General features: G+C 35.3%; 1 protein-coding gene across 1 annotated transcript; it reads right to left on the bottom strand.

Annotated features, from left to right (window-relative positions):
* Positions 1 to 2,108: 2,108 nt before the first annotated feature.
* LOC140138853 (uncharacterized) lies at positions 2,109 to 22,663 on the bottom strand. The gene is given in 4 exon segments (XM_072160633.1): positions 2,109 to 2,952; positions 2,955 to 3,004; positions 4,067 to 4,186; positions 21,915 to 22,663. Coding segments are annotated over 4 exon segments (750 nt in total). The 5' UTR covers positions 22,283 to 22,663; the 3' UTR covers positions 2,109 to 2,740.
* Positions 22,664 to 23,601: the final 938 nt, after the last annotated feature.

Consider the following 23,601-nt stretch of genomic DNA (forward strand, 5'->3'; position numbering starts at 1 on the left):
CATTTTAAAGCTAATTTCAAGCAGAATATTTTGGTTGAATATCTCAAAAATGATGATTGGCGACTTCAGGGCTCAGTTGTGCCGAGGGGTCACATATTTTGTGTATCTCTCTCGTAAACTCAAAGGCATGCGATGCATGCATGATTTGTTCGACACTGTCAATAGAATGATTGGCCCTCATGAATATGCAAGAATTCTCACTGCATATATAACCACAGGGACTTTGCCTGTTGGTGTGCTGTCTGATATCTCTTTATTCTATGATTCAAACAATCTATACTGGTGATTGATCACTGAGAAAATTGTCTCATAATTACTCGGACAGCTAGTAACAATAGCTTACAACCTTAAACGAGTAAATAAATTGATAATTATATTAAGGGAGGGGTATGAGCGTTTGGACAGTATTTATTGTGGGACATTAGAGCACATCAGACATATCGAATTGCATTCTGAATACTGAAGAATGTCCTTCTGATATCAAATAATTTTGATTTTTGAAATTAGCAATGTAATACACATTTTATGGCAAATCATTAAAATTGATATTTTTGATATTTAACAGTACTTGAAGTAAACTTTATAAATCTGATGATATATACTTAAAGTGTATGTAGGTGGGATGAAAAGCCGACGATCAATTGAAAATTTTGACCTTTTGTATTGAAGATATGGATTTTTTCCCCAAAACACCAAAAAAAAAGGTCTTTTGGGGTAAAAACCCCATATCTTCAATATAAAAGGTCAAAATTTTCAATTGATCGTCGGCTTTTCTTCCCAGCTACATACACTTTAAGACTATATCATTAGGTTTATAAAATTTATTTCGAGGACTGTTATATATCAAAAATTTGAAAAATATCAAATTTTAATAATTTGTCATAAAATTTGTATTATATCGTTAATTTCAAAAATGAAAATTATTTGATATCAGAAAGACATGCTTCAGATTCAGAATGCAATTCGACACGTCTGAGGTACTCTTATGTCCCACAAAAAATACTGTCGAAACGCCATAAACGCTCATTCTAAATCCCTTAATAGATCTCTCTTTGTTATTTCCGGCAAATCCTGATGTGATACAATCCGCTCCATGGGGCCAAAGGAGGCATTTTTGGAAATTGAGTCCCTATAACAAATATTATGCTATCATTTACTGAAAACATCGAAGGTCTAGCATACTTGGTTCTAAAATTGTGAAGTTTTGTAATGTGTATTTTCTTATGTACTTAATTATTTTTTTACTCCATATATTTGTCTTTATCTCAATTTCAAATTTGCCACATTTGGCCCCCATGGAACAGATCGTGTCACATATAAAACAGCAGCACTGTAATCCAATGATAATGGCGCTATACAAAAGCGTAACATATATGTATAGGTGGATTTGTATGCATTTGTAAAGACCTGCAAACAGGGATGCACATACATGAAAATAGCAGAGCAACTGTGGACGTCCACAGTTACCTCTATCTCCCAGTATATCACGAAAAATAAAATTAATAACTACAGGCCTAAGACTGTGTCTCATTTGCTGATGCAGGGTCATGTCTCAGTGTGGACAGTAAAGAGTTGGAAGGCTCTACAGTTTAGAGTCCAGATTCGGATGCATAAATATGATGCTTGGTTAGAAGAAGTTGCAGGTCCTCATTTGCAGGTCTTTCAAGTGTGTGTGTATGTAATTAGCCTCGGTTCGAGGCGTCTGGGCTCTGGGATGGTGTGTTTTTTTTTTCCCTTTTTTTTTCTTCTTTTGTTTTTCCTAGACGCCTCGGCGATATTGTAATTCAAAACAGATGTTTTATTGTGGCTGGTCACTGCCACATAAAAAATAAATATTCAACACATACTTCGCTGGGGGGCAGCAAGAAAGAATTAGAAGGAGCCTACAATACACTGAGAACTTTACAGTGTTGTGAGTAAGACATAAAAAACTGGTTGGAATCAGCAATTTTCTCTGGTTATTTTCTCAGAACCATGACAACGAAGAGAGGTAGTTATCTGATATTATCATGTACAGATCAGAGGTGGGTGGACAGGATATGAAGAAAAAAAAAACGAAAAAAAAGGAAAAACAAAAGAAGAAAAAAAAAGGAAAAAAAAAACACCATCCCAGAGCCCAGGCGCCTCGAACCGAGGCTAGTATGTAATAGCCCTACATATTCTGTTTCTGTCTCAGTAAATTCAAGTCAAAGTTCCTTCAGACTTTTCACATTGGGTGAGTCCACACAAGAACCGGATCCTGCATTAAAATGTTTCAATTTGATCTCCTGGGATGCACATCAATAATAGAAAGTGTCTACACAGCACTTGAATCCGCATCCAGGAAATTATCGCGCACTTACGTGTAAATTGTAAGTGTGTTATAGTGCACACAAGAGGAGATCATATTGAAACATCGCATGAATACAGTTTAATGTTTATCCCGCCTCTTGTGTAGAGTTCCCCATTATATGTACCCTGTTCCCACAAAACCTAGAACATGACAGCATGCTTTTACAAGACTATGTAAAAGCAGCATGCCACAACAACAGGCTAAAGCCTGCTTTTTTCCCCTTGGTATAAAAGTATATATCAAATTCTCAAAATGTCAAAGTTTGACATGTTTTAGGTTTTGTAGGAACATGTCATCCATGTAAATAGACAATGATGTCATCAGCTACAATCCCAAAACATAGTTTTCATTGAACACTTGAGATGTTGTGATGTCATTGTCTCTTTCAGTAGACTATGATGTCATCAATTACAATGCCAATACATAGTTGAATTTGAATGCCGTGAGGCGTTGGGATGTCATAGTCCTCAATACTTCAAGTTGCAATGCAACTTCACCATTTCGTGATCTGAACTCAAAGTTGTTTTCTCTGCTTCTTACGGCGCTGGTCATCATGTGGTGTGGGTTGGTGTTTTTGCCGATTGGTTGTCTACCGTCGACGACCAATTCTTTTCTGTATGCCCTTTGACCTCCCAGATCTTGACTCCTTGGTGTTGTGGATCTATGAAGCAACTGAAAAAATAACAATCAATCAATCAACTGTACACTCAATCAATCAATCAGTCAGTCAGTCAACAATTATTCAACTGACCATACATTCAATAGACCATTTCCGGCAATTCCAAAAGTATTTGTATGAATTTGACCTTAATGACGTGTAATTGAATACATGAATACAAAAGCCACCTAAGTCCATGCGAAGTTATTTTGAGAGAAAAACCTGTGTATCATTTTAATTCCTTCAGTTAGATTTACCTGGTCAATATGGTAAGTTTTACGTGCAAATGAGTGGATTAACCTGTATTAGGTATGACGATTAGCATTTCAGGGACTTTGTGGGGTTCATTTTAAATTTTGGACTTAGGTGGTTTTTGAATCATATACAAAGACAACAATGTTAGAATGAGATTACCACTAGTAAGATAATACAAAATAAAGCACACAGGTATGTATAATGTTGATAAGCATTCTGCCATGTAATATAAACCACGCACTTTCCTTTATTAAACCCATTTTTTGTTCAAAAGTCATTCTCTAGCAATGAATGTGTTACAAGTGAACTTTTATACATACTGGATTTCAATCAATGTGTTACAAGACTCAAATCATGGAATTGGGTGATTCTTTCATACGTGCTATTTTTCACATGCCCAATAGACACAGAGAATGAATTTGAGTTGTTCTTTCATGCATATGACAGGCCTATGTATAGCAACAATTTCCCATGCTTAACTCAATTTGCCCAAAGTATGGACTTAGGTAGCTTTTGTATTCATATATTCAATTGATGCATGCTTTTTGCCAAAACATAATTTTGCAATAACATTTTGACAACATTTTTAAATGCTATTGTAGTGTTTGTTTTAAATATATAAAATGTTTTAAAAATGTTTTTGTGACCTTCATATAAGTTGACTTTAAATGTTATTAAAATGTTTGATCATAACCAAAACACATTTATAACATGTTTATATGTTATAAATGACATTTTTTAAAACATTTTTGTGTTTGCTGAGTTGTTTGTCTGTCTGTGTGTCCATCCATCCATCCATTTGTTTGCTTCCATTTTCTTACCTGAAATCTTCCCCTGACTTCCCATATTTGAATTTGACCTCTATGGAACCTCTTGGACTTGTCCATAGCAAGTAGCCTCTGTCTGCAGTCAGCTCCACTGTATCAACATTCAGAAGTCCTCTGAAATCAACAAAACATGTGTAAGAGATTAATGAATATGCTATATTTAAACTTGACTTTTGTGAATCTCTGGCTCTGTACTTGACCCATTATTTAACATTCTGACGGTCAATACTAGAGCAAACACATCATGTAAAACATTTGTTAAAGGTTAATGACTTTGCTCAGTCTTTTGACATCTATGACCATGAGTAACAAGATACATATCATTTGGATTTTGATATAATGCTAAAGAAGATGGCATTCTGCAAAGCAAATATCTAACAATATGTGACTCAACACAAGTAAATCTGGCTGATTTCTGCAAAGCAAAAAATTACATGGAAACACAGTGGCATGATCGACAGAAATTATATAAATAACCTAATTTTTCACCTGGTTCGCTGTTGCAAATAATAAAAGAGACAAGCAGAAACGTGATCCCGCCCAGGAATCAAACCCAGGACCTGTCTTAACCACTTGGCCATGGGTGCTTTGTGATTAGGCTGGTTGAAATTTGAACCTATAAGTCACTTAAAATTTACACCCATGAAAATGACAAATTTTACAGTATTCGTAACCATCCATAGATGTTGGTTCAAGTGTCTTCGTCAAATTGGTCCATCTTAAGTGACAGTGACATGTGTGGCTGCCCAGCAAACACAAAACGTTTTCAACATCAATCGCAAAAGGTTATAAAAGGTTGTCAGAAAACGTTTAAATGTCGGGTTATATAAAGGGTATATAAAGAGTATGAAACGTTTTCATAACCTTAAAAAACATTTTTTGATAATCTCCTGCTCAGCAAACAAAAATGTTTTACAGAAAACGTTTAAATGTCGGGTTATATAAAGGGTATAAAAACGTTTTAATAACATTCCAAAAACATTCTTGAAAACTTGATACAAAAAATATTTTGCGAAAAATGTTTGCCAAAAATATTTTCAATAACGTTTTAAAAACGTTTTCATGACCTTTATATAACCCGACATTTAAATGTTATTAAAAGGTTTTGAAAAAACATTTTAAGAACATTTCCTTTGTTTGGTGGGTTCAAATATTTTAACATAATGTTATTTAAGTATTGACACAATATTTGGGGAAAATGTTTGCAAAAATAGTTTACAATAACATTTTTTGAAAACATTTTAAAATATTGTTGTAGTGTGTTTTTCATACAAAACGTTTTAAAAGCGTTATCATGACCTTTATATAACCCGACATTTTAATGTTATTAAAACGCGTTTTACCTAAACCAAAAGCCAAAATATAACTTATTTAAAACGTTTTTAAAACGTTTTTGTGTTTGCTGGGTGAGTGGATAAGGTGCGCGACTCATAATCCATAGATTGCAAGTTCAAACCCCACTTGTGTCAACGTATTGTGTCCTTGGGAAAGGCGCTTTATCCTCATTGCCTACGGGGGTGGGGTGGGGTTGGATGTTTGTATTGTTGTTTGTTTCAATGTTGCAATATTGCCGCTGATTAAGCTGCTGCCTTCAAATTACATTGTGTCAGTTTAGGTATTTAAGGGGGTACTACACCCCTGGCCAATTTTGTGTCTATTGTTGCATTTTTCTCAAAAAATATAGCGCATTGGTGACAAGTAAGATATGTATATTATAGGGGCAAGGACTACAACAACTGCACTAAAATTTCAGCAACTTTATTAACTCAAGGCAAGTAGTTATTGATTTATTGATCAAATATTGGTTTTCCTTCCTTTTTGACTGTAACTCCACAATTGTTGTCCGTGTTGAAATAAAATTTCCAGTACAGAAGTTGTAGTCCTTGTCCCTATAATATACACATCTTACTTGTCACCAATGCGCTATAATTTTTGAGAAAATGCAAAAATAGGCACAAAATTGGGCAGGGGTGTAGTACCCCCTTAATGGCAAATTCTAGCAATTTGACGCGGGCACCATTACTAGAGTTTGAAATAAACCTCACATACTTACTTAGTTATTTATAATCATAGTGATGAGTTTATACAGGCTATCTACTGAAGATGGCACTGAACTGTCACAATGTGCAAATAGATCCATGAGCAAGATTTTAAAGGTGTCATTAGACATGACACTGTGGGGGCATGAACTTATACCATCAAGCAGTAATGCATCAGAGTCTAGCACCTTACCAAGTGAGCTAACTGGACTTACAGTATTGGTGATATACAACCATGGGGATAATAAGGCTATCACTTGTTTGTGTATAAAATCTAAAGAAATCGTTTCTAATGCCGAAGCATTTATTGGGGTAATGAGAAAAATGCAAACTTTTCAGATGCCGAAATGAGGCTGCCAATCAGGGTCATCCACATTTAATCTTAACCTTTTAAGGTTAAGATTAAAAGTACTATTAGGCGATAGAAACAAATTAGTTCGATCTTTTGTTCGACCATCGATGCTTGGTCGATCCTTATTTCATGAAATCATTTAATTGACTATTATTAATTGTGATAATATATGAATCTTTGCCTGTAGTGATATTGACCAATATAAATTTAGGATTAATTTTGAATAATTAGTTGTTAGTTCATTAATAACAAGCATCGAAGCAGCATCGACGGTCGATCTAAAGATCGAACACATTTGGTTCTGGTGCCTTAACATGGATCAATTTGAATAAAATATAATTATCTACTGAAGATAGCATCACACTATAATACCACAGAGAGTCTATCAGTGCTATCTACTGAAGATAACAGTAAAATGAATCCATGCTATTTACTAAAGTGAGCACTTCATTTACTAAATCTACATTATTTACTGAAGGAGGGTAGCATTGGCATGGCAAGTTTATTGGTGCCATCTATAGCTACACTCTATACCAAAACAATACCATAAATCTACCAAATTGAATTTACTAATGCTATCTACTGATGATAGCAATAAGTTCACCATGCTATCTACTGAAGATATGACCACTCTATACCACAGAAACAGCACCACTCTACCTCAATAACTTTATTAGTGCTTTCTCCTGAAGATATAGTGCAGCTCGATTGTGTAGCCTCAACATGTAAGATTTTCACAACTAAAGATAACCTGCTTCCTTTCAATTTGTAGCAATAATACTATAAATAGAGCCAGGCCAATGACCAGCCATGGGTTGACCATTGGTAGACTGCATTCCACCTCACACTAATGGGTTAGTTCACCTCTGTCATCAGTAGATATTATTTCCTGCTAATGAAGCATGCCTGTAACTAGAATTTCAAATAACATTCTCTTCCCCAATAGCAAAGTTCAATAACTTATATTCATTAACCAAAGCTCAAAGTTTGACCTCATGTCATGTAGTATGAGTTTTTGTACCATAAATATTGAAAGGTCATTTTAAGGATATACAAGCATAATGGGTTAAAGAAATGTGGCCAGATAGATCAGCATATTTATCATCTCATATAATTGCTACTGTCCATGTAAAAATGAAATGGGTGGCGACACTCAAGGCAATGCATTCCGCTATATACCCATCTGCAACTCTAGTACCTCCCTGTCATGTCATATTCAATTTCCTAAGCAATACAGGAGGATACAAAATTAACTCATTTCTGAAATTTGGATAACTCATTGATACAAAGTATTAGAAAAGGATTATTTTTCAACAATCCTTTTCTTAAATGCTTTTATTAAAATAACTAATTGTTAATCCCTATCCAGTGTTGTGCAATTGGAAAAATAATTGCATTATTTCTCCCAATGGCATTGACACCAAGAACATTTGACAAATTGCACCATATCTTTTTAAGTATACAAGTATGTGATGGCTCGGATAGCAACATTTGCACAGTATTTTTTCTGGGACATGAGAGCACATCAGACATATCAAATTCTGAATATGAGGAATGTCCTGATAATATCAAACAATTTTGATTTTTGAAATTTGTGATATAATACAAATTTTATGGCAAATGCTTGAAATTTGATACCCAAGGTCTTTTTGGGAAAAAAATGTGTACCTTCAATATGAAAGGTCAAAATTTTTAAATGATCATCAGCTTTTCCTCCCAGCTACATACACTTTAAGAATAAGTACATAATATCATTAGATTTATTAAGTTTACTTTGAGGACTGTTGAATATTAAAAATAAAAAAGTATCAAATTTTGATAATTTGCCATTAAATTTGTATTATATTGCAAATTTCAAATTTCAAAAATCAAAATTGTTTGATATTATCAGGACATTCCTCATATTCAGAATTTGATATGTCTGATGTGCTCTCATGTCCCAGAAAAAATACTGTGCAAATGTTGCTATCCGAGCCATCACATACTTGTATACTTAAAAAGATATGGTGCAATTTGTCAAATTTATTTGATATCAGAAGGACATTCCTTGTATTCAGAATGCAATTTGAAGCTATTTGATATGTCTGATGTGCTCTCATGTCCCAGAAAAATACTGTGTAAACATTGCTATTTTTTAATCCTTACAACTTTTTCTAAAAAATCTCAGAAAGTAAAGTTTGCCACAATTCTGTTGTTGTCGGAATGGGTCCACAGTGATTTGGAATGAGAACGAAAATGTTTTCACCAATGAGACATGTAAAGATTTACCACATGAACTATTTTAATTCATGGATGCCATTACCGTGATTATAGTATGCTAATTATACACACATACACATGCCTACTCTATGCGATGAACACGTGTGTACGTGAACCTCTTGACATTTCACTATCTATATTTATGACATGCCAATGCACAATAACAATTCTGAGCATCATAGAAGATTTGGGAGAAGATTTCAAGTAGAATGACGTATTTAAGATAGGTCCCCTCTGAGATTTTACTGGAAAATAATTCTGAATTTAACTGACAATTTTAAAAGACGAAAAGGACAAATTAATGTGACTCTCTCCCACAATTTGAGCTAGAAGTTCAAAGTTTAGGAACAGGTGTAGAATCACAATTTTCTTTTTTTGCCACTTTTTTACAATTGCATATAAAAAATCCCGGTAAACAATATGTTTTGCGGAAACAAACCTACACTGTATGTAAATATTATGAATGTGAGCTTTGTGTACCTGGCCTTGCTAATCAGGGTTCCATTGTCTGTACAGAGTTGAGTATAAGTGAACATATTGTATTGAACACGTACTGAGACACAACACACAACAACACCTCATCTCTACATAGATGAAGAGCATCATGCTGAATGTGTGAGGTTTGCAAGCTTGGGTTTCAGGAAAGCTTAGGAAAATGTCCACAAAAAAAGTGGTCTTTTCCCCTAAAATGGACTTCTGTAAGCTTCATGTATCCACATAGAAGTTGACTTTTTATGTTATTTGCCAAATATTTTAACATTTTTAACATTTGACTCAACAGATGGGGGAATTCCCCCAGTCAGAGGGCTTGTCCCAAGTTCGCCTCAATGCTCCCCCCCCCAAAAAAAAATATGGTGCTGAGTCAAGACCTGTGGAAATATAAATCCATCAGATCAACATATTAATAATAAAAACTGAACATTTAGCTAACTAGGTAAAACTGGAGAAATATAAAAATATGACCCTGCCATCCAACTTGTCTTAGCTGAACTCACAACACACAGACGAATACAAACATGAGAACTTGACTCACAACAGGCACATTTACTCAAAGATCTCATTTAAGATTTAAATGATGCTTTCAACAGCTATATAAAACATGTAAAAACATATGCTTGCATGCATGCACCCGTCATTGAATCCAAATGAACGATTTAACGAGCACTTTTAACGAGCACTTTTAACGAGCACAAGGCCATAGGAATTTCTATTCCCCTTACAATATTTACAACAGTGTATGCGCTAATTTATAAATCCCTGACAAACCTAATAAACACATCAGCCGTTATGCGTTTATCAAACATACGAGACTAGGGATGACAAAAACCTGCCAGGAATTTATCACATTCTGTGTCACTGCTTGAGCCCAGGAAGTTTATAAAATCTCCTAGCCCATCTGTGCAGGCTGCATAATAATGGACTGGTTTGTTAAGGCAGTACTGACATGAGTTGTTTTACATGATGAAGTTTCAACTTTCCTATTGTAAGAAAGAGCAAGGTATACCAATTTGATGGGGAAACATGTAAAACACAGATGGTATGCAAAGGGGGACCAAATTGTATGCACAGGAGTAGGTAAAGTTTGAAAGCCAAAAATAAGCAATTCCAAAGCCCACAGAAGTGCAAAAACAACAAGGACAAAAAAACCCCAAAGTCCAGGTTTTTTTGCCAAAGCTGAGAAACCTGCAGAGTGAGTGAGAGGAAAGAAGTTGTATTGGGTCTTGACTCTCATGTGAACCATGCACCCTATCCATTGCACCGTCAAGTAAGCTACTGTTACCTGTGTGTTACAAATAATAATTATTGTGTAGTCTAGTCTACTATGTTCACACTTACACTACGAAGACATCATTGCAGAAGTCATTACAAGAACATTCTATTTTCTACAATTTCTATACAAATTTCAAAAAGTTCATTGTGGTCATCTTATAAAGCTTATTAAATCAACGATTGATATCCATATGTAAAAATTATATTTAAAATAGTTAACAATTATACACAGTGCCCAAGCAAAGATACTGATAATTGAGATCACCGTCCATCATAGGACTGGATAGCTCAGATGGTAGAGCACTGGTCTCGCAAACCAGAGGAGGTTGCCAGTTCGAATCCCACTTGAGACAAATTTTCTTTTCTCCCCTTCTATATAAATTAGTTAAATACAAACTAGTAGACGTCTACCAAAACTCACAAAATGGATTTTGTAGCCAAGGTTATCAGCAACTTAGGTCAAAATTGTTGAAAGTGAGACTAAACCAGCTGCCACCTTAAGCTCTACATGTGAACCAACCCTAATACCAGCTGGTTAAGTTGGAGATGTGCCCTGCTTTATGCTTGCATCATTTCTGTCTACTTGTGTTCGTTATATTTATATTAACTGGCTTCACGTGCCTGGTAATGCAGTAAACAAGATTCACTACAATATTCATTTTGACACTAAGTCACTGGATACAATTTTGACATACAGCAAGCTCTTCAGGATATACAATTTTTATTTCTTGGAGGATATTTTCCAGGGTGGGGCCTTGACTTTGGAAGTGATGGGATGTGTGGACACCAGTTCAAAACTTGGGGATTTGACACTAAGGAGGAAAGAAAGCCCGAACAAGGTGTCTTTCTGTGAGACTGGGGAAAATTTGACCACAAAATGGGCCTTTCCGAGAGACTGGTTCAAACTAAGAAAGATTAAACCAAATTCTCAAAAATTCATCAAAATTTGACATTTAAAAAAAAACTTGAATAAAATAATAAAATTTTAGAGAAAAATGGGGTTCATAGTAAGAGATCATCAGGAATTTTTTCAAAATTCTTGAAAAAGGAGGTCTTTTGGTGACATTCGGTGAGAGTACATTGAAAATGGGGTCAATGTGGCTGTACATAATTATCATCACCCATTTTAATTCATGAATAGAAAAGTTTTGTTTTTTTAGTGAGATAAGACTAAAACTCTTTTCAATTTTCCACATGAATGTTTAGTTCAAGATTTGTCAATTGCAGTTAGGGACAAACTGTTTTTGACTGAAAAAGAATGATTTGAATTGTCAATCTTTTTAATTAAATGTAGTAATTCTCAATCTTTTAGCAATTGAAGTTGGGACAAATCTTTTCATAAGTTAAAAGCATCTATTTTCATTGTTTTTCAATATTTTGCCGACTGAAGTTTATGGACAAACTTTATCCTTTTTAATCGGTGAAAAAAAGATTGAAACTATTCTAAAAAAGTTTGAAATCTCATTCCAACCATATACAATGCATGCCATTGACCAGTAGGCCTACTTTATTTGGATGGTGAAATCATCACCACAACAACAACAACAACAACAACAACAACAACAACAACAACAACAACAACAACAACAAAATACTGTAATGAACTTGAAAAACAATAGCATAAATGTAAAGGACCATGGTAAATCCTTTAATGTCTATTGGTGCAAAAATCACCCCATAACTGAAGGAGTTGATATGTGAAGGAATATAATGATGTACCATAATAGCTCATAATGATAATATTATGTTTAATTAAACCTCCCAATCACAACCCAGACAAGATGAGCATATGTTGATGATATCCAATTAAATCTAAACCCAGACTGTCTGTTTGTGTTGACGATCTAGCAGCTCATTATCAAATATTTCAGGAACTTTGGAATGTTGGCGAGTTTCCATACCCCTGTGGGAGGGAGATGTACACATCATTTATTTTTATCACCTAGAGATGAGGCAGGATCAAGTTGAAGTGACTGACAATACAAAATTTTCTGTACAAAATATTTTGTCTAACTCTGGGAAGATAACTGTTGCACCAAATGATCACTAATTATAAATGAGACAATTAACAGTAATAATAATATCTCATGGTTTTTCATATCTGATGGTTTTTCATAGTGTCACTGATATACTCAAGAACTTAGACTGGGACTTGTTGAAGTATATGAATAGGAGAACTACCAACCGGTCAATACCCTTTATAAAGCTAGACCGCTAGGATCTCCTGGCCCTGTCAGTGGAAAGCCTACTCCCAAGTTTCTCCAACCGATATTCGCCAGCGAAGTTTTATGTGTAATCTGGTTATCACCATGTCAACTGGATCACACTTTTGAATTCTGCACCACGATCGAAATGATCGCAACACAAAGTCTATGGCATGTGCTACCAATTCCAAAAGGTGTGTGATCCAGTTACCAAGAAGTTATGTAACCACTTCGCTGGTGAATAGGACTGTTATAAATATTCCCCACAGCTGGAACAACCCTATACTCAAGAAACAAAATCAGCAAACTTCAAGTCCGCATCTCTACAATTCATCAAGCAACATAAACCTTTTTGTGCATTTAGCACCAAAATAGGTGTGAGTCAGAAGTACAACTTTGCCATTCTCAGACTTGGCTTGTTACACCCTGGTAAAACTACACCTGTTTAAGGACCTGGAGATTTGTGCAATTTCCAGGTATAGATTTCAAGAGAAAATTCAAACACAAGTAGGTCTAACACACAGTAACTTAAACCATATCTCAAAGTCAATTTCAATTCCTAACATTTCAGACAAATTAGATTTCATTTCAAATGATCCTGGATATGAGCACACATATCAAATCAAAATATGTGACTGAATGTGACACTCCTCCATGTCCTGCATGGAGTTTTAGCAATAAAAACTCTGAAACAAATCAGGATGTAAGCCTAATGTGCATGATATGTGACTACCCTGCAATTTATGTTTTAACCATTTGAATTAAATCATATTTCAGTACACATATGTGACCTGCCCCCCCCCCCCAAAAAAGAAATTTGGGGCTGAAATGTGCTCAAATCTCAGTCGGCATAACATCACTTGTGATAAATGGCTTCATCACATTGGTTGTTTTTGCTTGGCTGCTCCTCAGGCTCATACCCATTGACATGAAGAGCACTAAATGGCAGAAATCACAAAACATGCCATAAAATAAATACCTTTTGGTGAAATAATTCCAGAAGTTATTCAGGGAAATCAAATGTCAATCATACAAAAGGAAAGGCAAATTGGTACTTTCTATGCTGAGAAAATTGACTGGAACCAAAAGGCCCATACAAACCAGTATGGATTTCCCCTTTGACAAACGTGAGAAATGGGTGTGCAATAGATTGAACAACCTCGACTGAGAGGGCTGATTTTACAGGGGCAGGGCTATCGCTGGAGGGGTGTAGATTTTGTTGGCAAATAGTAAAATGTTCATTCCTGGTCACAGGAGACATTGCATAGCAATAGCAGTTGGTTAAACTTAAGTTAATTTTGAAAAAGAAAAATTTGCATCTTTACCAAAGTATGTGTGTGGGGAGGGGGTGTATAAGCTTACGGCAGGGTATCACTAGTCTACAGGGGTAGCATTAAGGCCCGAAAGTCGGGGGTTGTTTTCCCGTGTTTTTCACTCCCGAGCTTGCAGAAAATCCAAATACATGGGGTGAAAATTAAATCTTGGGGGTGAAAAATATTTTGCAGTATAGTCAGGGGTAGGAGTAAGGTCCAAAAGTAGAGGGTCAGAGTTCACCCCTGAGCTTGCACATTCCCAATATATGGAGGGTGAAAAATTAATATTTTTTAATTTAGGGGTCATTCACCCCCGATCGGGGGTTAACGCTACCCCTGCTAGTCTATACAACATTGAAAGCTCCATGAAGCAACAAATGGTAAGTAATAAACAAGTTAGCTGTCAGAACATATTTATGTGTTTATTATAACACATGCTACAGGGTATATCAAATTAACATCTACATTTCATATATACATTGAACATGACAACATTGAATATGTAATCATACACCCTGCAAAGAGTGTACCGGTATAGAAAGAAATGTTCACACGCATAAAAGTTCACAAATTAAAAGTATTAATAAAATATTTGACTTTGTTATATTTATGTTCCTATAAGCCTTATAGTATAAGAGCATTAAAGGAAATCAATTAGTTCTGTGAATATATTTCTAGTTTTGCCAAAATTAGGGTTCTTTAACAACAACAAAATGCTTTACCACAAAAATATTGTATTTTACTGTAACCTCATAAACTAGTTTACTAAACTAGTGACTATAGTTACTTGCCTGATCAGATGTCTATGTTTTCAAAGACAGCTACACCCATGTTTCCATACATAGACCATATCATATGACTTTTAAAAGATATCAATATAATTTTAGTTCTTAGTTCTTAATATAGATGTTTTCATCAAGATAGTTTCATCAAAGTATTGTCACTAATACTTTAGTTTCATTTAAATGTCAGTATTAGTCCTACAAGACAGGGGACATTTTTCTTTTATCTAAATCCACAGAACATGAATGAAAAAACAATGTTAATATGCACCATGGTATTACACAGCTAACTGCCTATACGCCGTAGAAGTGACGTAGATAATCGGATTAACTACCATAGCAATAGATGAATACAATTTTGACTATACCGCCCTGCACTACAACGTTCACGCTGTACCGATGCATTGAACAAGATGTCAAGGAAATGCTGATCACTTGCACCTGTAAGATAAGATAGTATCTTTGAAAAGAGCAGTATTGTATTCAATCTATGTTTGCTGACATGGTACATTAGCAATCTGCTTGTAGTGCAGGGCGGTCTATTCAAAAATTGTATTCATCTATTGCTATGGTAGTTAATCAGATTATGACGTCACTTCTACGGCGTATAGATGTTCTAAAGACTACATCTAATGTGTTTCATTCAATTCCGTTAAAACAAATTGCATTTTTCTCATTCTAAACCGGTTCTTGGCGATCTTACATTAAAAATCAGTACCATAAATTCCTACCAAAATTGAAATTCAGGTTGAATCATACACCCTATCCCATGTCTTGGAATTATCAGTGTTTTAATTTGAAAAAGTTTTTGAGAATTGCATTTATATTCAAGTTTTAAATGATTGCTGATGCAGTAATTGTTTGCCCCAGTGCAAGGGTTGTTGTTGCTAAATCTTCTCCTTGACAGTTCATATCTATATAGGAATGTTTCTGAACTGATAGCCTTCATTTTTAATGCCAACTGCTTGTGTCATGTTTCTAGTCACTGGAAAACTTTATTTACACTGGAGTCTTTGCTGACACAAGATTTATAAGGTGCTTTAGTTTTATTCTTACTGTCTCTGCTGACACAAGATTTAAAACCGAATAGAGTGCTTTTAATTTTATCCGTGCTGTCTACTGAAGATAGCACTTATTGTAGCCTAAACATGCCAGTCAGTTGACTTATAAGTCAAAACAACATGAGTTATTTGGATGGAATATTGCAGTTCAGTTTGGATCATAGATATATCAGGACTAAAATGTGGCTCTAATCAGTACAGGATAGCTGAGATATGAAATTGTAAGTTTTAGGAAAATTATAGATAGATTTTTATAAGATTTATTGATTTTTATATTACTACTTGTAAATCAAAATTCACTTTGATAGATCCTTAATCCTAACCCGTATCCTAATCCTATCTCTGAACCTAACTCTAATTTATTCATCAACCTAGTCATAAAACCTGGAACTTACCCTCAAACCTAACTATGACCCTAATCCTAACCTAAAAAACCTAACCTTAACCTTAATCCCAACCCTAAAACTTAACTCTAATCTTTATCTCTTGGAGTAGTGGTAGTTATTCTATGTACAGCTCAAGATCCTTGTTTCCAATTGGACTAAAAGCAGCATGACACAAGGTGTAATGATTTAACTACATGATATTCCTGTTTGTTTGTTTGTTTGTTTGTTTCAATTGTTTGTTTGTTCATTCTGCTGAACGGCTTTCAAATCAAGAACATGATCCCTCTTTCCCAGCGGCTGAAAAACAGGATGAAAATCAGCATGACACTAAGTATGTGATGATGTAGCAACATGACTATGTTCCCATGTGTGATAAAACTCATCAGCGGCATCTTGGATAATTTTACACAGAATAATTTTCATGCTTTTATACCAAATTTCGAGTATCAACTGAGGGAACGAATCAAAAGTTTGATGACGCTCTACAAATGAAAGTGCTTTTTGTTAGGAGGCTGACCTACTCCCTCCCCAAACATATTTGTGAAATGTTGAAATTTCCAACCAGAAAGATCAACTTTGGAAGATAGTTTTTTACGAACGTAATCTGACATTTTGACTACCCAAAACAAAAGGTCTTTGTTCATAGGACATCTTCATTCCTTTGGTTTGTTCCCTAACAAATAAGCTCATTTGTAAATGAAATCTGCTCTGTCCATGGGAAAGGCAGCAAGTGAAATTGAGATGGAGGTATAATGAAGGGGCAAAAGCAATAAAATAACAATTTTCATTGCAAGAAGTTATAACTATCCCAGCAAACACAAAACGTTTTAAATGGGTTATATTTGGGATTTTGGTTTTGGTAAAAACGTTTTACCTCTTAACAATCATGTTTAAAAATGTTGGTTAAATGTCACAAGAATGTTTTTAAAACGTTTTGTATGAAAACACACTATAACAACATTTTTAAAGTATTGTAAAAATGTTAGTTGTAAAATATTGTTTGCAAACATTTTTTCCCAAATATTTTGTCAAAACTTAAATAACATTATGTTAGAATATTTCACAGTAAGTTTTTGAATTTTATGAAAACCTTTTATATACCATTTATATAACCCAACATTGAAATTTTTTTGGCAACCTGTTTAACCTTTTGCGAATAGTGTCGAAAATGTTTTTGTTTGCTGGGTTTTGCAACAAGTAATGGTAGTGATACAAGCATTTCAACAAGCACATTAAACTGTGCAGGATGATAAGGACTCAAAACCCACAACTACCCATAATGACTCACTACAGATCTTGTAGAGAAATCTGTGGAGGGACCCACTGACCAGATAATGCAATAAGCTGCAATATTTCTTCAGTAGTAGGCCATTACATAACATACAAGCTCAGAACTTGTGGTAAATTTGAAATCATCATCATTATTTGAACACAGATATTGGAACAATATCTGTGATTTGAATCACTAAAACATCTGTGAATAAATCACTAAAACATTTGTGAAGATATTTACCAAGTGAAAATTATTATTATGTTGAACAGGTTCACATGAGATCTGATATGATAAAAAGTTCTCTACCACACAACATGAGAAGAACATATTACTCACAACATTCTGTCTTGGAATTTGACTTTGAAACTTCAGAATGTCATCTAATTAGATGCTTAATTAGTGAATCTTTCACACAGCATTCATAGAATTTGAAGAATAAAACATATCTTTCATCACGTCTGGAATGTTTGCGCTCTGATGCTGTTAGAATCATCATCCTCATTTAGACATCAATGTAGGACAAAATTGTTGGAACATTTTGAATAGCTTATGGTATATGTTGCCCACACACATGTATATTATGCCAATAAAAGATGAACTTTCTGCCATGACGATAGGGCTCACTAAATATGCCAAACTTTGATTCTTTAATTAGGGTTAAGAGACTGCTTAATATTTAAACCTACAGGCAATGGGGAACCAAAAAGCTCCAAAACGTGCTTGTATTTGATCACAAACTTTGTATTCCCTTTTTAAAATTCTGTGTTCACTTCTCCTCTGCAAAAAAAGTTTGTTTGAAAACCACTTTTCATGAAAATGTGTGTTCCCACTGTAAATTCTGCATATACTCTGTCTTATTGATCAGTCATTATACTATATAAACCTTTAAACCTGTAAATGAGGGGTTACTGGGAGGGCACCCAGGGGGCTGAGTGGCTGAAATGTGCCCAAATTGGTGCACACCTACTCCATTGGTTCTCTCCTTAGTTGCAGGAGTTTTTTTGGGTACCTTTTCAGCGAGTTTGGTATATCAATATATGGGTGAGTTTTCAGTGAAGACCAATGCACCCAATTGGGGCCAGTGGCGTAACTACGGGGGGCAGAGGAGGGCAACATGCCCCGGGTGCCACACTTAGGGGGGCACCAAATTGAACAATTCAGCATCAATTCTGAGCCCTTCAAGCGATGAAAGTCAAAATGTTTGTGCGCTTCATGTGCAAAATCAATTGGAAGAACATTTTAAGACCGATATTCAACTTCTAGTAAACAAAATTAATTAGTGTATAGGCCTTATTTGTCCAAAGTTTCGCCCGTTTCGCAATTGTTTCAAAAATGGGGTGGGGCATTATGTATCCTTAGCCCCTTGCTACGCTACTGCCCGCGTCTAAGATATTCTTGGGGGGTAGGGGCACCAATTTTGTTTCTTGCCCCGGGCACTACCAACCCTACACTGATTGGGGGCAAAAATGCTCTTAAAAGCAGCACCCAATTTTGGCAAATGTAGATGTTATATAGGTGTTTTTGCAAAAGAATATTGAAGAGGCTCCATGTCACTTGACCATAAAAATAATCAAATTGACCAGAGTTGGCTTAAATTGGCAAAAATTTCATGCAAGTGCTCACAGTTTCACAGAGTTTGTCTAAACTCTACTCAAAGTTGTAGAAACATGCTTAACCTTACTCTAAATTTCAGAAAGTTGCCCCAAGTTGCAGAAAATTGCCCCAACTTTCTAAAAATGTCACTAAATTACCCTATCTTGTGGTTGAGTTTAGGCATTTTTTTGTGAAATTTTGAGTAAATTTATGAAATTTTGCCAACTTTGGACAGTTTGCCAAGTGTCTGATGCAATTTAATTTATGTACCAGTATATAAAAGCTACAGGGAAAAAAATCAACAAATGTGGCATTTGACAGAGCCTTCATATGCACACATAATATTTTTACACACTGCTAGTGCTATAAGGCCTAAAAAAATTGTTTGATTGGCGTAAAAAAAAAAAAAAAATTAGGGTAGGTCGGTCGGCAATTTAAAAAAAAAAAATTTTTACACACATTTTAAGCTATAAATTGCTTAAATTGGAACTTTTTTTAAATTTTGTCTTAAATTTCTTTTAAAAAAAAATTTTTTTACATATTTTTGCAAAAATATAAGAACAAAAATCTAGGGTCGGGCCTATTTTTAGGGTCGGTCAAACAATTTTTTTTTAGGCCTAAGCCATATGACTATTCCTCTATTATCCTTTTCTATTTCAAAGTTGAAATCCATCAATGCTCCAAATAATGACAATTAAAAAAAGTCAGGACATTTGGAATCTGCAAGAAAAACACACGGAAATTCATTCAATATGCCTACTATTATAGACAATTTTTTTCAATATTTTTGTAATATGTACAACATGACTATTGAACAGACTGATGCCTGGACTGATGTGAAGTGTGAATTTGTGCACAATGCTTAATTAACACTGCTGTGATATGGTAAGGAGGTTGCTCTGTGCGATAATAGAAATGTTAAAAATGTACTCTTTAAAAACAAAATCAAATCTTGAAACATTGTCCGGACATATTTTCTAATCATGCATGAAAAATGCATTCAAATGAGTACAAACATACCTAGTATTGGTTTGGTGGTTCTTGAGATTGCCTATACTATATGTATGTTTTTGTATTGCATCATGCCATAGGGAAGCATTAATTAGATACTTAATTAATACCGCAGTGATGTGGCAGGGAGTCTGCAGTATGCAATTATAGAAATGTCAAGACCCAGTATCTCCCAACACTAAAGGGATATTGTCATCCCAGGATATCATCAAATTTGTTTGTTGACAAACTTATTTAGAAAAGATGATAATCATGATAAGCGAGGTCTCTTTAATACTTCCAATGTTTGACCTAATTCGTACACACTGGACACTTATGTAAGCAAATGACAGGGCATTTATTTATTATTTACTATTTTATGAAAGTCAAACTGGCCATTTCAACAGTGACGTAGACAGATCAAGCCTTTTCCAGTAAGGTTGTTATGCTTCTGTTTTGAATGTTTTCGGAAGATCACAATTTTGGTCAATGGGTGCGGCTGTCGTTGCTAGGGTGCTAGGCAATGAAAACTTATGTGATTCAAGTCAGCATTTTCACAAAATGATAATAGGTTTTCACTATTATAAATATTCTCTTTTCATTTTGAGCCAAAATTAATGACATTTGGCTGTTTCAGTTGAAATCCATACTACCCTATGAAAGTCATGGCCTTCAAATTCCGAGAAAAAGAAGATAGAGAAGCGACACTCTGTACAATTAACGTGCAAACGGCCTATACCGATGTGAAGACAGAAAATGTGACTCTCGTGCTAGTCTCGGGCGCGGGCCAGACTGTATGCGTTATGAACGACGAGTGCCAGGACCACATAATTAACTGGTTGTGTAGGAGAGCTCTGCTGTCCTCCGGAGTGTCGCGGGCTTGCTTAATTCCACACAGGGTTGTCGATTTCAAATGGAGTCACCCATTCAGGTAACCCTATTCGAAATTCACACTCCCTGAGTGGAAGATTAAGATCATGTCCAACACAGGGGGTGTATGGGTTTCAACTGTAATAGCCCAATGTCATTATCTATTCATTTTGGTTCAAAATGAAACCCTATCATTTGATGAAAAAAATTGAACACAAATCTAACTTCACAAAATAGCATTTTCATGGAGACTATTTTATGAATATTATTCAGAAAAATTGCCCCTGTCCATTGAGTGTTGTTCATTTTGAAATTTTTACAAATAAGGGGCAGAATCTCCCCTTATTCTTTGAGCCATGCCTACATTATTGCTTAATTTCCCCTACCCTGATTTGTCCTTTCTCCCTACAGCGTGCAAGAGTCTATCAGGGGCGGATTTAGGGGGGGCGCAGCCGGCGCGCGCCCCCTCTATTTTTTGACTAGCAACGGCGCCGCCTAGCTTAAAATACAAAAATGAAAGAAATTTAAAAAATGAACAAATTCGACATGAACAGCAAACAATGGGCCAAAACCGTTGAGTTTTCGAGGGGGTAACCCCCTTAACACCATTTTTTCGTCGTCGACCAAAAGGCAAAAATTCCTGGATCCAACCCTGTCTATGTGGACAATCAATAATAAGTGGTGGATTTATTTCTGATATGCACTGTCAACTTGGTATCTCTTGTCCAAATAGCTCAAACCTAACATAAATTTTGGTAAAAAAAAAATAATATGAATTTAACACTGAGCAATTTCATTTTCCCATTCATTTTGGCTCAAAATGTAAAGGAAACATTTTTAATAGTGAAAACTAATATCACTTTTTCATTTAAATATAAAATCACAAAAATCATTATTTTCAGGTACATCTTACACTATACTGTTTTAATTACTATAATTCAATTACCTACCCAGTTTTGTCCTTTCTTCCTACAGCCAAAAGTCTGTGTGGTGAATCAATAATAAGTGGTGGATTATTTCCCATCCGCACCGTCAACCTGGTATCTTTTGACCACTTAGAGTCCAAATAACTCAAGTCCAACGTAAATTTTGATAATTTACAATGTGGCGGTAGCTGTATTTCCTTCAAATTCACTGCCTTTACATCAACCCCCATAGCCGCTGCCATTTGCTCCTTCAGTTGTTGTTTAAACTCCACAACAAGTACCTTCCGTTCTTCGTCGCTAAGACCCTCTGCGACCTCCTGAAACTCTGGCATAGCTTCTATGCCTTCGTCATCCAACGGCAAATCCATCGGTAATGGTAACTCCATTATCATTATGTTTATGACAATCTGTCAAACTTGTTATTTTTTCCAAGGCTTGATGAGATGAGACTATTATGATCTGACAACTTTACGAGTCTCTTGGATTAGTCCAGTGATAAATCAAAGGTCTGTGCAATTAGTGAAACAGCTCCCCGCTGGTTTAGTACTTTTATCACCTTCCCATGTGTGTATACACCTCGAAAGTCACATGGGATGCAGAATGATGAGTAGAAGAACTGGAAGCTTGGTCTGCCCCTAGAGATGATGCGTGACTTCGGATAAACATCAACTATCTCACTGTCTGAAAAGCTGATAAGCTATAGCTCACGTCCCAGACTCCCCAGCACACGTATACAACATTGCCAGGCAGCTGGTCAGCTTTTAAGCAGGGATGATACTAGTCTCGAGTCCAGACTGCATTTGGCTTGATCATGAGAAATGACAAAACCCAGCTGTGAAGGAGACTAGGATGATATGTGTGATGCTACATCCATTGCTGTGAATGATGTCACTATTGGTGTGTTAACACTTTGTGCACTGATTCAAGTTTCACATGCACAAGTTGCCAAGAGTTTTGCAAGAGAGGGTGTGAACTATCTCAAGAACCACTGAACCAATACTAGCCATATTTGTACTCATTTGGATGCATTTTCCATGTAGATTTTAAAAATACTCTTTTGAAAGTTATACAAAGTTTTGATAAGATTTTATATGGTTTTATACAAACTGTTTGTTGTTAATGTTGTATCAGTTTGAAGATCTATGGCAGGATTGAGTATCTGACATTTTCATGATGCGGGTTAACATCAACATGAGAACTTAAACATCACAGTGTCAAATAACCAAAACAAGTTTCCCAGAATAGTTTGAATGTATTGGACCCATTAATGGTATGTCACATCAAGCACTTGCTAAAAAGACGCTTAGATTCTTATAACAACCGGTGCGTGTTATTTCACCTGAGTTATCATGCTATTTTGGTAATTGCTTGTAATAGCATCGAGTTTCATAGAAAAACTGATCTGGACCATATTGTGAGGGAAGGCATGCATTATGTCACAGAGGAGATGTTTCACCTGAAATATAAAGTAATGCTATTTTGGTAATTGCTTGTATTAATAGCATCCAGTTTATTAGAACACTCAAATAGATTCATTAGCTGGGTGGGAGTAATGGAATGTCTGATGTCACAGATTTTCTGTACCACTGGTATTTGGCTGATGATAATTTCAGCTGAACTGCATCATTAGAACATTCTAAAGCTTCTGCTTGGGTTATTTTTGCATATTTTAATTTAAGTTCATATTCACAAAGCTTCCATATTTAAACAT

This window comes from Amphiura filiformis, chromosome 18 (genome assembly GCF_039555335.1).
Source record: "Amphiura filiformis chromosome 18, Afil_fr2py, whole genome shotgun sequence".
Lineage (NCBI taxonomy): Eukaryota > Metazoa > Echinodermata > Ophiuroidea > Amphilepidida > Amphiuridae > Amphiura > Amphiura filiformis.